The sequence below is a fragment of the Heterodontus francisci genome, chromosome 9 (assembly GCF_036365525.1).
Source record: "Heterodontus francisci isolate sHetFra1 chromosome 9, sHetFra1.hap1, whole genome shotgun sequence".
NCBI classification, from domain to species: domain Eukaryota; kingdom Metazoa; phylum Chordata; class Chondrichthyes; order Heterodontiformes; family Heterodontidae; genus Heterodontus; species Heterodontus francisci.
Window position 1 is genome coordinate 45377244 of NC_090379.1, and position 17243 is coordinate 45394486.

Sequence of the window (17243 nt, forward strand, 5' to 3'; positions counted from 1 at the left end):
CACCTCACAGCATGCCCCATTAGACGTTTTTCCCCACCCTTTGCTTAAAAAACATCTTTGCCTTGCAAGTTGCTGGAAGTGCGAGTTCATAACTGCGCGATGAGGGCAATGAGGCATCTGGGATCTTGGTGAATGACAGATTGTTGGTCCTATCTCCTTAACCAATCAGAATTAAGGGATTGAGAAAGAAACAGAGGGATGATGGAGAAGGGAATAGCGTGAATTAAAGTCAAATCAGATACAAAGAGAGAGGAAAATAGTTTGGATTTAGAGAAAAAAAAGACAAAGTAAAAACCAGAAAAAAAACTCATTTTAAATTTTGAATTTACAATCTGCAGGAATGAGACTCCACAGTTTCAACTGTTCCCTTTCTAGGCAGGAAAGGTTGTGTGGCATTGTGGCAACATAAACCTCTACATTAGAAGGGTACTTACAATGTTCTGTGGCAAGTGTTTAATTGGCAATTAATGTACAAATGCAACAATTTCTTGACATTTAGAGATGTTCAGGGCGAGCTGCTGTTTTTGCAAGGCTAACGATGCAGTGGCACAAATCATCCATAACTTGTGACAATTCACAATTAATGGGGTAGCTCTGGATGAATTACTTTCCACGTTGTTAGACAGTTTATGCATTAATAACAGCGTGTGCATTAAAGTCACTGTTTTCTTAACAGAAAAATCTGGGCTAATATCTTAACTTGCAAGGACTTGCATAGAAATTGAAAATTTACAGCACAGAGGAGGCCACTTGGCCCAGTGTATCTGTGTCAGCTGAAAAACAGTTATCTAGCCTAAGCCACTGTCCAGCTCTTGGTCAGTAGCCTTGCAGGTTACGGCACTTCATGTACATATCCAAGCGTTATTATTAAATGCAATGAGGGTTTCTGCATCCACCACCCTTTCAGGCAATGAGTTCCAGATGCCCACCACCCTCTGGGTGCAAAAACTTTCCTCAAATCCCCTTCAATCCTTCTACTAATTACTTTAAATCTATGCCTCTTGGTTATTGACCTCTCTGTTAAGGTGAGTTGTGGTTTCCTATGCAGTACTAGAAAAGCTAAATGCAATAGAGTATTTCTGATCATATTAAAAGACAGATTCAATTGGAAACATTTTGTTGCAGTACAGCTAGTAGTTGCTACAATTAATTAAGCAATTAAAAGGGAACAGCTCACAAGCAGTGTGTTACCCTTCTAGAACTTCTCATACCTCTCTAGTGTGATTTAACTGAAAATGCTTGACTCAACTGATCTCAATTCGTAAATGAAAACACAGATCTGTTAAGCTTACATGGAATATTTGATTAGATATTTTTGCAGAAGTCTGAAAATCCCAAGCAATGATTGTGCGGTCTGCTGAGTCTCTGCTGACAGCATCTGTGCTGGTAAGAAATTCTTTTCCACCCGGAAGAAAAAGAATGTCGAGTGTTTGTTGTACTCCAGCACTGTATTCATTCACTACCTGGAATAAAATAGTAAATACAATTTACAGGCCATATCAAAGACATTTATTTCCCCTCACCCCAGAAACAAGGAGCATTTTGATAAACTATTTTTCCTTTGCTAATTGATCAGAATTTTTGAAATGCATGTTTCCCACATTGGGAGCAGTACAATTTTTTTTAAATGCACTAATGGGATATAGGCATCACTAGCCAAGTCAGCATTTATTGCCTGTCCCTCATTGCCTTTGAAAAAGTTTTGCTGAGTTGCATTCATGAACCACTGCAGTTGACATGGTAAAGTTACTCTCACACTACTATCAGGGAGGGAGTTCCAAGATTTTGACCCAGCAACAATGAAGGAATGGCAATATATTTCCTAAGTCGGGATGGTGTGTTACCTGGATGTGAACATGGAGGTACTGGTGTTTGTATGCACCTGCTGCCCTTGTCTTTCTAGGTCATGGATTTCAAATATGCTGTTGAAGAAGCCTTGGCGAGTTGCTGTAATGCATCATGTGGATGCTACACAATGTAGCCAGGATGTGCCAACGTTTCAGGTGGTGGACGGGATGCTGATCAAGCGGGTTGCTTTGTCCTGGATGGTGTTAAGCTTCTTGAGTGCTGTTGGAGCTCTACTCATCCATTACGCTCCTGACTTGTGCTTTGTAAATAGTGGAAAGGCTTTGAGGAGTCAGGAAGTGAGTCACATGCCACAGAATACCCACCTCTGACCTGCTCTTGTAGCCACAGTATTCATGTGGCTGGTCCAGTTAAGTTTCTGGTCAATGCTGACCCCCCAAGATGTTGATGATGGAGGATTTGACGATGGTAATGCCATTGAATGTCAAGGAGTGATGTTGGAAATAATCACTGCCCAGCACATGTGTGGTGAGAATGTTAATTGTCACTTATCAGCCCAAGCTGAATGTCGATGCACGTGGATATGGACTGCTTCATTATGAGGAGTTGCGAATAGAACCGAACACTGTGCAATCATCAGCAAACATCCCCAACTTCTGACCTTATGATGGAGCGAAGGTCATTGATGATGCTGATAAAAAAGGGTGGGGTAGGACACCACCATGAAGAACTCCTGCAGCAATATTCTGGGACTGAGATGGCTAGCTTCTAACAACCACAAGCTAGGTACGATTCCAGCCAGTGGAGAGCTTTCCCCCTATTCCTATTGTCTTCAATTTTATAAGGGCTCCTTGAAGCCACACATGATCAAATGCTGCCTTGATGTCAAGGGCAGTCATTCTCACCTTACCTCTGGAATTTAGCTCCTTCCAAATTTGAACCAAGGCTATAATGACATCTGGAGCCGAGTGGTCTTGGTGGCACAAACGGAGCATCGGTGAGCAAGTGCCGGATGATAGCACTGTCAACAACACCTTCCCTCATTTTGCTAATGTTTGAGAGTAGGCTGATGGGGGCAGTAATTGGCCGAATTGGATTTCGTAATAAAAGCAAAATACTGCGGATGCTAGAAATCTGAAATGAAAACAAGAAATGCTGGAAATACTCAGCAGGTCTGGCAGCATCTGTGGACAGAGAAGCAGAATTGATGTTTAAGGTCAGTGACCCTTCTTCAGAACTGGCAAATATTAGAAATGTGAAAGGTTTAAGCAAGTGAAGCAGCGGTGGGGCAAGAGATAACAAAGGAGAAGATATAGATAGGACAAGGCCACAGAGAATAACCGACATTAGTACAGATAGGGTGTTAACGGACTGAAAACTGAACAGCCGCAAGTACAAACATGAAAAAAAAAGTGGGTAAGCAAACTGAACAAACTAAGATGAAATAAAATAAAACAAACAAAAAAATATATAAAAAAGAAAAAAATAACTAAAAAAAAAATAAAATGGGGGGGACCCGTCAAGCTCTGAAATTATTGAACTCAATGTTCAGTCCGGCAGGCTGTAGTGTGCCTAATCGGTAACTGAGATGCTGTTCCTTGAGCTTGCGTTGATGTTCACTGGAACACTGCAGCAATCCCAGGACAGAGCTGTGAGCATGAGAGCAGGGAGGAGTGTTGAAATGGCAAGCAACCGGAAGCTCGGAGTCATGCTTTCAGACTGAGTGGAGGTGTTCTGCAAAGTGGTCACCCAGTCTGCGTTTGGTCTCTCCAATGTAGAGGAGACCACATTGTGAGCAGCGAATACAGTATACTACATTGAAAGAAGTACAAGTAAATCGCTGCTTCACCTGAAAGGAGTGTTTGGGGCCTGGGATAGTGAGGAGAGAGGAGGTATATGGGCAGGTATTACACCTCCTGCGAATGGAGGGGAAGGTGCCGAGGTGGTGGGGGTAATGGAGGAGTGGACCAGGGTGTCGCGAAGGGAACAATCCCTTTGGAATGCTGACAGGGGAAGGGAGGGGAAGATGCATTTGGTAGTGGCATTACGCTGGAGGTGGCGGAAAATGATCCTTTGGATATGGAGGCTGATGGGGTGGAAAGTGAGGACATGGGGAACCCTGTCGCGGTTCTGGGAGGGAGGGGAAGGGGTGAGGGCAGAGTTGCGGGAAATGGGCCGGACACGGTTGAGGGCCCTGCCAACCACAATGGGGGGGTGGGGGGTGGGGGTGGAATCCTCGGTTGAGGGAAAAGGAAGACATATCAGAAGCGCTGTCGTGGAAGGTAGCACAGAGCAGATGTGTCGGAGACAGAGAAACTGGGAGAATGGAATGGAGTCCTTACAGGAGGCAGTGTGTGAAGAAGTGTAGTCAAGGTAGCCATGGGAGTCGGGCTTATAATGGATATTAGTAGACAGCCTATCCCCAGAGATGGAGACAGAGAAGTCGAGGAAGGGAAGAGAAGTGTTGATGGACCATGTAAAGGTGAGAGAAGGGTGGAAATTAGAAGCAAAGTTGATAAAGTTTTCCAGTTCGGGGCAGGAGCAGGAAACGGCACCGATAGAGTCATCAATGTACCGGAAAAAGAGTTGGGGGAGGGGACCCGAGTAGGACTGGAACAAGGAATGTTCGACATATCCCACAAAAAGACAGGCATAACTAGGACCTATGCAGGTACCCATTGGATTTTGTAATGCTTGTTGTGGACTGGTATAGCACAGGTTTGGAACACAGTTCTCATTAACAAGTGCAGCATGCCCCAGGGACAGTGCTTTACACACAGGACATACTTGGGAAATTATCCACTTTGTTGTCCTTGTTGTAGCTGTACTGGAACAGTTTAGTTAGAGGTGCGTTTAGTTCTGGAGCACAAGTCTTCAGCATTGCAGCCAGGATGTTGTTGGGACCCACAGCCTTTGCTGTATCCAGTGCATACAGCCATGTTTTGATATCACAAGAGTGAATGGAATAGGCTGAAGACTGGCTTCAGTGATGCTTCGGACCTCAGGAGTCGGCTGAGATAGATCATCCACTTGGCACTTCTGCCTGAAGATGATTGCAAACACTTCAGCCATGTCTTTTGCACTCACATGCTCGGCTGCACCATCATTGAGGATGGGGATGTTCACAGAGCCTCCTCCCCTCGAGTTAGTTGTTTAATTATCCATCACTGTTCACAGCAGAACTGCAGGGCTTTGATCTGATCCATTGGTTGTGAGATCGTTTAGCTCTTGATATGGCATGGCTGCTTCTGCTGTTTAGCAGGCATGCAGTCCTGTATTTTAGCTTGACCAGGTTGGGATCTCACCTGGTGCTGCTCCTGGCATTCTCCCCTACACTCCTCAATGAACCAGGGTTGGTTCCCTGGCTTGATGGCAATGTTAGAGTGAGGAAAATGCCAGGTCATGAGGTTGCAAATTCTCAGGGAATACAATTCTGCTGCTGCTGATAGCCCACAGTACCTCATGGATGCCCAGTTCTGAACTGCCAGATGTGTTCTCAATCTTTCCTATTTAACATAGCGCTAGTGCCACACAAGATGGAAGTTATCCTCAGTGTGAGAACAGGACTTTGTCTCCACAAGGACTGGGCGGTGGTCATTCCCACTTTGGCGTAGTGGTTTGATACAGTTATGGATAGATATAACTGGGAAAGTAGATTGGTGAGTCAGAGGTCAAGTAGATTTTCCCTCGTGCTGGTTCTCTCACCACCTGCCACAAGCCCAGTCTGGGAGCTAGGTCTTTCAGGAGTCGGTCAGCTTGGTCAGGAACGATACTATGGGGCCACTCTGGGCAATGGGCTTTGAGGTCCCCACCCAGAGTACATGCTGTGCTCGCTGCTTCTCCAAGTGGTGCGCAACCTGAAGCAGTACTGATTCATCAGCTGAGGGAGGACGGTTGAGGGTGGTAACCAACAGGAGGTTTCCTTGCCTATGTTTGACCAGATGCCTTAAGACTTCAGGGGGTCCAAAATCAATGTTAAGGACAAATCCTCACAACTGTATACCACCGAGCTGCCACCTCTGGTGGGTCTGTCCTGCTGGTGGGACAGGACATACCCAAAGATGGTGATGGAAGAGTCTGGGACATTGTTGAAAGGTATGTTTCTACGAGTGTGGCTATGTCAGAATGATGCTTGACTAGTTTGTGGGATACCTTTCCCAATTTTGGCATAAGTCTCCAGATGTTAGTGAGGAGGACTTTGCAGGGTTAACTGATCTGGGTGTACCTTTGTCGTGCCCAAATCCAATGGCAGGATCAATGCCATGTGATCCGTCCTGTTTTATTCTCAACAAACTTTGTCGTAGTGGTTTGGTACAACTGAGTGCCTGCAAGGCCATTTCAGTGGACAGTTAAGAGTTAACCACATGACTGTGATCACATTGGGTAAGGATGGCAGATTTCCTTCCCTAAAGGGTATTAGTGAACCAGATGTTATTTTTTGAACAATCCAGTAGTTACATGACAACTGATACTCGCTTTTTATTCCAGATTTATTTAAGTAACTGAATTTAAATTCATTGCCATGGTGGAATTTGAACTCATGCCTCTGGATCATTACTCCAGGACTCTGGATTACTAATCCAGTAAGGTAACTATTTTGCATTACTAGTCCAGCAGCATAACCACTATGCTACCATTCCCTCTGAGAAAGTTTATAGATTGAGGGTGACATTAATGGACTTTAGTAGCCTCTGAAGACTTCCACTTAGTAGCAAAGTTGATAAGTTTTGTCACATATTAGGAGGGGACCTGAAACTTGAATTTTGAGGCTGCACCATATTTCCACTGCAATTTCAGGGAGCCACTAGGAACTTGGCTCGTATAATACGGTGCAGACACTAGATCATGGATGCCTTGTTTGTCAGGGCCAATCCATACATTGTCTTCTGAATGTTTGCTAGGGAGCAGCAAGCATGTGCCCTTGAATCTTACATTTTGTGTGCCCAAAATGCAAGGTGTAATAGAATGAACTTATGTAAGCATATGTGCTCCCACAGAGAGGAGTGGCCCTTACAGGAATAAAAAAAAATGCATTTGTCCATTAAGGTCAAGCAAATGTGATTATATAGGTGAATGACAGGTTCCATCAGACAATCAACCATTCCACCTGTGTTTGAAGAAGCAAGAGCTCTGCAGTTTCACAAAGTCAGGACCTGATCTGCCCAACAAATTGTGAACTGAGAAGCTTTTTATACTGAATTGTGCTAGATGGAAAGTTGATGGTGGAAAATTAACATTCTAATATATCTATGGTATAAATACATTAAATATAGATTAGAGATGCAAAGTAACTTGTACTATTTATTAAATTCAACTTACATTAAAATGTCTTTATGTAAGCTTCCCACCACTTGTAAAACCTTGTGTGTAGTCTTGTGCAAGCTACAATTCAACAGGTCAAGGCATATTTAGTGAACCCTTTTAAACATTCCTGGAAGAAGGCGTGTTTTACATTGCAAGTACTATTCTCTCACTTCCTAAGATGAAGTTTCCTTGAATTTAGCCAAAATAACATTTTAAAATAAATATTTAAGTGCATCATTTACCTACTTCCCTGAAGTGCCTTAAGTTTAACCACATGGCATTTAACTTTTAAGGAAGAGCATTTTTTAAAAATTCATTCATGGAAATGTGGGCATCGTTGGCAAGGCCTGCATTTTTTACCCATCCCTAATTGCCCTGGAGTAGGTGGTGGTGAGCTGCCTTCTTGAATCAATGCAGCCCTTGTGATGTAGGTACAGCCACAGTGCTGTTAGGTTGGGAATTTAATATACATGAATTTGCCTTAATACAGTTCTCTACTCAAACTAGGATTGAAAATGTCGTTGTGGTAGGTTTAAAAAAATTATTTCAGAACTGCATAACGTTGTGCCCCAAACCTGAAAATAGCAGGTAGATAACAGAGTCTGAACAAACTGTGTTTAAAGCAATAATTAAAACCTGTAAATGTATGATAAATCACCTCAGTAGCCTTTTAAAGTAACATGTTTAAACTGGAAAATCAGCCTTCAGCATTGTACAGTTCTGCATCTAGTTCAATTAGCACAGTTCTACTTATTAGTTAACAGCAATACAAAGTTTCTGTTCTCTTTCATGCTCTTTTAAAACAATGCAACAAGTCCACTGCAGTCACGATTCTGAGTTCCTATCAGTTGCGGTTCGATCTGGACGCTAGGCTGAGTATGAATTCTGAGTATTCATTCCAGAATAAGGAGGATGCTACCAGGACTTCCATTTAGGCACTAGTGGCAGCACCAACAACCAAAGAAATATTTACAGAACTTCTTTGCTCATTGATGAGTTGAAGGATATGCTGTTTTATAATAAAAGAATTAAACCATATACTGCACAGTGTACTATTATATAACAAGGGGAGTGTGTACATCTTCATAGCCCTTTCCCTACTGGTTGCCCTGAGGAAAATGCTCTGTTTATTTACAGCCCATCTCTTTAGGGCTACAAAGTTAATTCTGTGGTTAAGTATCGTACAGAGGCAAACCAGAGGCCAATTAACAGCTAACTGGTGTTGCTCAGGGAACTTTATCATTAAATTGTCAGCTGCTTATCCCTAATAAATAGGCCCAGGTCAGTAAAAACCAACAGAATTGATCAGTTTTGTCTTGCTGAAAAGATTGTTCAGTTGTGGTTTATTATAGTTTTATGAGTATGGCATTTGAGCCAATCATAAATGGAACATAGGAGGAGTAGGCCATTCAACTTGTGAAGCCTGCTCTGCCATTCAATTAGATCATGGCTGACCAGCTACCTCAGCGCCACTTTCCTGCACTATCTCCATATCCCTTGATGTCATTAGTATCCAAATATCTATTGATTTCTGTCTTGAACATACTCAATGATTGAGCTTCCACAGGCCACATGGGTAGAGAATTCCAAAGATTCACCACCCTCTGAGTGAAGAAATTCCTCCTCAGCTCAGTCTTAAATGACCTACCTCTTATTCTGAGACTATGTCCCCTGGTTCTAGACTCACCAGCCAGGGGAAAGCCAGATGTAAAGCATCAAAATTTAATGTGTGATAGAAAATTAGATGCAACGCATCTAATATGTGTGTAGGTGTGTTGTTGAAGTCTACAAAGATCAATACATTAATATAGTAATGATTCGACATTTAGGAATGAAACTATTTGTTTTTGGTGGCTTTTTGTGCTTTTCAAGGTAAAAGATACCCGTAAAAGAAATCCTCTTCAGCTGGGGGTGTCCAATGGCAGCATCAAGCAGTCCCAAGTACTGTACATATGAGTAGAGTCACTATTCTGCACCGCCAATCTGCCTTCACCTCAGTGACAGAGCTTCATTCCCTCACCACCCCCCATTTACCATTTCCAAAAGTAGCCTGAGTGAATTTGCCAATTCAGTACCGATTTAGGTGCATTTATGCATGGTGGTTCTGTGCCCAACATCAATAGGTGGATGCGGAAAGGATGTTTCCCTTTGTTGGAGAATCTAGAACTAGAGGTCATGTTTATAAATAAGGGGTCACCCATTTAATACAGAGATGAGGAGAAATTTCTTTTCTCAGAGGGTTGAGAGTCTTTGGAATTTGCTTCCACTGCCTTTTGAGGAAGAGGAGTCTTTGAATATTTTTAAGGCAGAGGTAGATAGATTCTTGATAAAGCAAGGGGGTGGAAGGTTATCGGGAATAGGTGGACATGTGGAGTAATTTGTGGAGCCATGAACTTATTGAATGGCGGAGCAGGCTCGAAGGGCCAAGTGGCCTACTCCTGCTCCTAATTCGTATGTTCGTACGTATGTCCGTAATATTTAAAGCCAGCAAGCAGATGCCTGTCACATCAATCTTGGCTGAATATGAAGCCAGCTTCCAAAATGTAAAGTGCATTGTGCTGAACCTCTGAAACAACCAATATTTTAAACTGATTTATGAGTTTATAATAGAAAAAAGGCAGGAAAGGTTAGCAGTTAGGGTTGCTGCTACTGCACTTCCATTAATGTCCTAATGGCTCTGTAAAGTTCATAGTGCTATACTGATGGAATATTAAATGCTAATCAGCTTAGATGCTTCAAATTACTTCAGATCAAAAACATGTGTAAGAGGAAAGTATTACTGTACCTTGCAACTTCTTGTATCCCAAGCTTTCACTGTTGAGCTGAATCCTCCACTCAAGACGACATTTTGATTCACAGGATTGAATGCCAAGCAAGTGATTTGACATTCATTATGAACACTGATGATTTGTTTACCTGTATTAACAAAAATGCGACTTTATTAAGAGCAAATTAAAAACTTAAAAAGTCCTCTGTGGTTTAATATTCCAGTTTAATCATCTTGAAAACACAAGAATAACAAAGCTGAATATTTATGTTAATGAGAAGATTTTATTGCATTTGTGGCTGATTTCACAGGTAACTACACCACGTTACATGGTACTGAACAAAACAGTTTGCTACGGCTTTAGATTTGGTTCTGTTTTGCAGTGATTTAACTAATCTTAACAGGGTAGAGGAGTTTTCTTTATTTTCTTGGGATGTAGGTGTCGCTGGCAAGGTCAGCATTTTATTGCCCATCCCGAATTGCCCTAGAGAAGCTGGCGGTCAGCCACCTTCTTGAACCGCTGCAGTCCACGTGGTGTTGGTACACGCACAGTGCTGTTAAGAAGGGAGTTCCAGGATTTTGACCCAGCAACAGTGAAGGAAGGGTGAAGATGCTGTCGAAGGAGCCTTGGTGAGTTGCTGCAGTGCATCTTGTAGATCAGGGTTGTCCAACCTTTTCGGGCAGAGAGCTGCATTGCGATTTTTGGTTGGCCCAAGGGGCCGGTGAGTAAATTTCGAAAGATAAAGGCATTAAAAATTTATCTTACTAATAAAAACAACAAAAATGTGCATTTTTGTGAAGAAGCTTTAAATGCGAAAACTAATTTATTGACTTACTTCCTCGTCACTATCTTGAAAATTGATTTAGTGACATACCTGGCATTGTTTTTGCTTTAATTAGTCAATCTCTGCCCAAAAACTTGATGTAGCGATGCAGAGTATTCTGGGCAGATGTCCACTTTTCAGGAGAGACCATGATCTCTCTTCCCCCTCTCCCTGCGCTGTGTGTGTGTACGTCTCGTTCTCTCTTCCATCCCCATCCCCTCTAGGACTAGGGGACACAGATTGAAAGTTCTGTGCAAAAGACGCAGGGGGAATATAAGGAAATACTTTTTATTTTTACGCAGTGGGCGGTAATGACCTGGAACTAGCTGCCCACAAGGGCGGTGGAGGTGGAAGTGGAGATGATCAATGACTGCATGAGGGAGTTCGATGGCCAAAGAGAGAAACAGACTTGCAAGGCTACGGGGATTGAGCCAGGGAGTGGGACCGACTGCATAGCTCCGTGGAGAGCTGGCACGGGCTTGATGGACAGAATGGCCATAAGTAAATGACTCTTTGACTCTCTCTCCCCTTCTCTGTCTGTCTCCCTTCCCCCCCCTCTCTGTCCCTCTCCACCCATCCCCCTCCTGTCTGTATCTCTCCCCACCCCCCCCCATGTCTCCAGTGTTCCCCACTCTCTGTCCCCCCTTCTCACTGTCTTTTGCACCTCGCCCCTTTCTCCCTCTCTGCCCCCCCCCCCTCTGCTTTGTCTCTCCCCCTCTTCCACCACTCATTCTCTCACAGTTGCAAAGTTCTTTTAAAAATGATCGTTGTCAGTTTCAGAGGTGACAGCTGCTGACATAGGGAACAGCATTTTCCCAACAAATTCGGGGTTTTCCGGCAGACTTCATTAAAAAAAAATGTCAGAACATGCCGGAAAACCCCCGAGTCTGTTGGGAAGCGGCTGTTCCCGACATCAGTGGTTATCACCTGCGAAACTGACAGTGCAATAGTTTAAAAGTCAGACTGACAACGGGAAATTTCTCATCTCCAGTCAGGGTGAGGATGAGGAACGGCCCCAGGAACAGTTAACATCCACAGGCCGGATGGAAACTGCATGATCCTGGCCCGTGGGCCAAAGGTGGACGACCCTGTTGTAGATGGTACACGCTGCTGCCACTGTGCACGGTGGTGAAGGGAGTGAGTGTTGAAGGTGGTGGATGGGGTACCAATCAAGCAGGCTGCTTTGTCCTGGATGGTGTCAAGTTCTTTGAGAGTTGTTGGAGCTGCACCCATCCAGGCAAGTGGAGAATATTCCATCACACTCCTAACTTCTGTCTTGTAGATGATGGACAGGCATTGGGGAGTCAGGAGGTGAGTTAGTCGCTTCAGAATTTTTAGTTTAGTTTAGAGATACAGCACTGAAACAGGCCCTTCGGCCCACCAAGTCTGTGCCGACCATCAACCACCCATTTACACTAATCCTACACTAATTCCATATTCCTACCACATCCCACCTGTCCCTATATTTCCCTACCACCTACCTATACTAGGGGCAATTTATAATGGCCAATTTACCTATCAACCAGCAAGTCTTTGGCATGTGGGAGGAAACCGGAGCACCCGGAGGAAGCCCACGCAGACACAGGGAGAACTTGTAAACTCCACACAGGCCGTACCCAGAATTGAACCCGGGTCGCTGGAGCGGTGAGAATGCGGTGCTAACCACTGCGCCACTGTGCCGCCCTGTGAATTCCCAGCATCTGACCTGCTCTTGTAGCCACAGCATTTACATGGCTGGTCCAATTCAGTTTTTGGTCAATGGTAACCTCGAGGATGTTGATAGTGGGGGATTCAGTGATGGTAATGCCATTGAACATCAAGGGAAGATGGTTAAATTCTCTCTTGTTGGAGATAGTCATTGCCTGGCACTTGTGTGGTGTGAATGTTACTTGTCACTTATCAGCCCAAGCCTGGATATTGTCCAGGTCTTGCTGCATATGGACATGGGCTGCTTCAGTATCTGAGAAGTCACAAATGGTGCTGAACATTGCACAATCAGCAGCGAACATCCACATTTCTGACCTTACGATTGAAGGAAAGTCATTGATGAAGCAGTTGAAGATAATTGGGCTTCGGACACTACCCTGAGGAACTCCTGCACTGATGTCCTGGGACACTTGATTGACCTTCAACAACCACAACCATCTTCCTTTGGTTGACTCCAACCAGCGGAGAGTTTTCCCCCCGATTCCCATTAACTTCAGTTTTGCTAGGGCTCCTTGGTCAAATACTGCCTTGATGTCAAGGGAAGTCACTCTCATATCACCTCTGAAGTTCAGCTCTTTTGTCCATGTTTGGACCAAGACTGTTATGAGGTCAGGAGCTAAGTGGCCCTGGCAGAACCCAAACTGAGCATCAGTGAGCAGGTTACTGCTGAGCAGGTGTCACTTGATAGCACTGTCGACGACCCCTTCCATCATTTTCCTGATGATCAAGCATAGACTAATAGGGCGGTAATTGGCCGTGTTGGACTTGGCCTGCTTTTTGTGTGCAGGACATACCTGGGCAATTTTCCACATTGCCGGGTAGATGCCAGCGTTGTAGCTATACTGGAGCAGCTTGACTAGGGGCGCAGCTAGGTCTGGAGCACAGGTCTTCAGTACTATTGCCGGAATATTGTCAGGACCCATAGCCTTTGTAGTATCCAATGCCTTCAGTCATCTTGATATCACACGGAGTGAATCGGATTGGCTGAAGACTGGCATGTGATGCTGGGGATCTCGGGAGGAGGCCGAGTTGGATCATCCACTTGGCAGTTCTGGATGAAGATCATTGCAAATGCTTCACCCTTTTCTTTTGCACTGATGTGCTGGGCTCCCCCATCATTGAAGGTAAGGATATTTGTGGAGACACCTCCTCCGGTTGGTTGTTTAATTGTCCACCAACATTCACGATGGGTGGCAGGAATGCAGAGCTTAGATCTGATTCCACTGGTTGTGGAATCGCTTAGCCCTGTCCATTGCATGCTGCTTCCACTGTTTGGCATGCAAGTAGTCCTGCGTTGTAGCCTCACCAGGCTGACACCTCATTTTTGGATATGCCTGGTGTTGCTCCCGGCATGCCCTCCTGCACTCTTCACTGAACTGATCTAATTGATGCACTTAAAATGGTAAGGGATTCAATAGAGTTGACGCAGATAAACTATTCCCTCTGGTGAGGAATCCAGAACAAAAGGGCATAATTAAAAATTAAGACTCGGACTGTGTGGAGTGAAATCAGGGAACATTTTTTCACACAAAAAGCAGTGAAAATCTAGGAACTTCTGTCCCCTCAAGGCTGTGGATATTGGATCAATTGAAATTTTCAAGACAGATCGACTGATTTTTGTTAAGTAAGGATGTCAAGGTTTGTGGAGTTGAGTTACAGAGCAGCTATGATCTAACTGAATGCCAGCACATCCTCGAGGAGCTGAGCATCCTAATTCTTTTCCTGCGTTCCTACAGTGTTCCAGTTTAGAAGCTTATTGCCATACCCTACAAAGTAAGAACGAGTCTCAGTAATTCTGAGAAGGCTCATCAGAGTGCACTGTCTGTGGGATTCAACAACCTCTAGAGTTGTGCAAATGTGAGAACTGGTAGTTACATACGAACATAAGAAATAGGAGGAGGAGGCAGCCACTGGGCCCCTCAACCTGCTCTGCCATTCAATTAGATCTGATCTGATTGTGGCCTCATCCCCACTTTCCTGCCGGCCCCCATAACCTTGACTCTCTTGTAGATCAAAAATCTGTCTAAGTCAGCCTTGAATATGTTCAATGACCCAGCCTCCACTGCTCGCTGGGGAAGAGAATTCCAAAGATTAACGACCCTCAGAAAAGGAATTCCTCATTTCCATCTTAAATGGGAGACCCCTAGTTCTAAATTTTCCCACGAGGGGAAACATCCTCTCAGCATCTACCCTGTCAAGCCCCCTCAGAATCTTGTATCTTTCAATAAGATCACCTCTCATCTTCTAAACTCCATTGAGTATAGGCCCAACTTTCTCAATCTTTCCCCATAATACAACCTCATCTCAGAAATCAACCTAGTGAATCTTCTCAGAACTGCCTCAAATGCAAGTATATCCCTCCCTAAATAAGGAAACCAAAACTGTACCCAGTACTCTAGGTGCGACCTCACCAGCACCCTGTACAGTTGTAGCAAGACTTCCCTACTTTCATACTCCATCCCCCTTGCAATAAAGGCCAACGTTCAATTGCCTTCTTAATTACTTGCTGTACCTGCATGCTAACCACTTGTGATTCGTGTACAGGGACACCCAGATCCCTCTGTACCAAGAATTCTGCAGTCTCTCTTAGTTGAAAAATATTTTGCTTTTCTATTCCTACCAAAGTGAATAATGTCACATTTTCCCACATCATACTCCATCTGCCAAACTTTTGCCCACTCACTTAGCCTATCTATATCCCTTGGCAGACTCTCTGTGTCCTCCTCACAACTTGCTCTCCCACCTATCTTTATATCGTCAGCAAATTTGGCTATAATAAATTATGTCCCTTCATCCAAGTCATTAATATAGATTACAAATAGTTGAGGCCCCAGCACTGATCCCTGTGGCACCGCACTAGTTACTGTTTGCCAAGCAGAAAATGACCCATTTATCATGAGAAAAGTTATAAAAGTATATTTACATGCAACGGTCATAGCAACATTATGGCACAGGAGGCGGTCATTTGGCCCATCGAGTCCATGCCAGCTCTCTGTATAGCAATCCAGTCAGTCCCATTCCCCCGCTCTATTGCGGTAGCTCTGCAAGTTTATTTCCCCAAAAAGCTTGAAAATTCCAGGGGAACTGTCAGGCAATGGTTTAAATGCTGGTTTAAATAGAAAATGTATGTTCCTCAGTTCTGCCACTAATATTCGATTTATGAAAAGCTTATGAAAATCTAATGTTTGTGTTTGTGTGACACCATTTACAATATGCATCTTGAAGGAGAGTCCGCCACTTACTCCTCATCAGCTGTCATTGGTGTAAACAGTACTGATATAGCCTGTATTATAAGCCAAAACTATAGCTCTACAACAAAATTAACAGCATTTCTTTCCTGTAATGTTTACTGAAATTTTAACAAGCTCCCCACTGAAACTCTCTGATCAAGTTATTTCTTGTGTACAAGCCTGGAGAGCAAGCATCGACTACAACAGGTTATTTCGTCATGGAGCTAACACAGCCGTTCTGATCCTGTCCCCAGTCAACATCCATGTAAGCACACTTTCTAGTAGGCAGGGATCAGTGTACAATGGTCAGCAGTGGAAACCTTTGCTTATTCTTCCCTTCTCCACCATTACTCTCCACCTCCCCTTGCTTGATCTAGCTGGGAATTTTTATTTTTAAAATAGAAGAGAACCAAACCATTTTTTAAATAAAAATGAAAAACTAAACATGGCACAAAAGCTGCCAGAATACTTTGCTGAATAAAAGCTTTTATAAAAGGTCTCATTTTGAATTCAAGGAACCTCCAGCACAAAGATGCTGAGTTTCTTGTAATATAAGCAATGCCCTTTTAATCAGTAATCTAACTTGATTGTGCACATCAGCAAACATCAAGTTGATTCTACTCCCCTCAAGAACAGTTAACAGTTGGGATATAAATTAATTAGATATAACGAAAAACATAACGTTAGTTTTAATAGTATTTTTGCTTTTCATTTTAATTTACGACAAACTGTAAAATAAATTTCTATTCAAGTGACACCTCCAGTGATGAACACTGCATCCTAATATGGTCATGTATAATACTCAATCATGTCTCTTCTACAATTAGGTCCTTGTTGTAATTTCTCTTTCAAGTACCATTATCATGAGTATAAGCACACTGCCAGATGTTGTTCCTTGCCCTGAAACTAGTCATTTCCTCTAGAGAAATAACCCATAAAATAACCTCACTGTGACAAGAATGAGTCTGACTACTGATCTCAAGCCAAGCTACTGTAAGATGAATGAGTATCACCAGAGGTTATGAAAAAGCATTTTACAAATCAGTTGTGCAATATGTCCATGCATTCAAACCACAATGTACTTCCTTATTAACAAAAATGTCATGAACTTAATTGCAAGTGAACAAAAAAAACACACATTTCTTTCAAAATGATGCAGTGAACTAGTTTGCACACACTAAATGTATAAATCAATGGAAGTGAAATAGAAACATTTATCGTATATATTAACCATAATCTCCCCATCAAACAGAGATGAATTTCTGGTAAAGCACAAGTAGAGAATCAATCGAATGAGGCATAGGAACCAAGAGTACAGATCAGAAGGTTCATTTTTCATGGTTGGCAGTCCAGAGAAGAGATGTAAAGCTGCTCGTGATAAAGTAATATGATAAGAAAGAAGGAACTTGCATTTATATAGTGCCTTTAATTTCTAGTCACTAAGCCCTTGGTTCTTCAGGTCCAGGAAGGTTCATACTCTTATTAAATGTAGACTATTGTCTGAAGGCTGCATCTCTAAGAAACATGATGTCAGAAATAGCCCTGTGGATTGGAGAATGGCTAAAAGGAAATTGAGGGATAGAAATTCTGACAAGAAATTGCCCT

At 43.2% G+C, this 17243-nt stretch overlaps 1 protein-coding gene across 2 annotated transcripts in view; it reads right to left on the reverse strand.

Annotated features, from left to right (window-relative positions):
• Positions 1 to 17243, reverse strand: part of wdr25 (WD repeat domain 25) — a 102264-nt gene that overhangs the window by 10506 nt on the left and 74515 nt on the right. For both annotated transcript variants that reach the window (XM_068038933.1, XM_068038934.1), the window contains 2 exons: positions 9896 to 10026; positions 1293 to 1463 (listed from right to left, as the gene is read on the reverse strand). In XM_068038933.1, coding sequence (XP_067895034.1) covers positions 1293 to 1463; positions 9896 to 10026 — 302 coding nt within the window. The remainder of the gene's footprint in view (positions 1 to 1292; positions 1464 to 9895; positions 10027 to 17243) is intronic.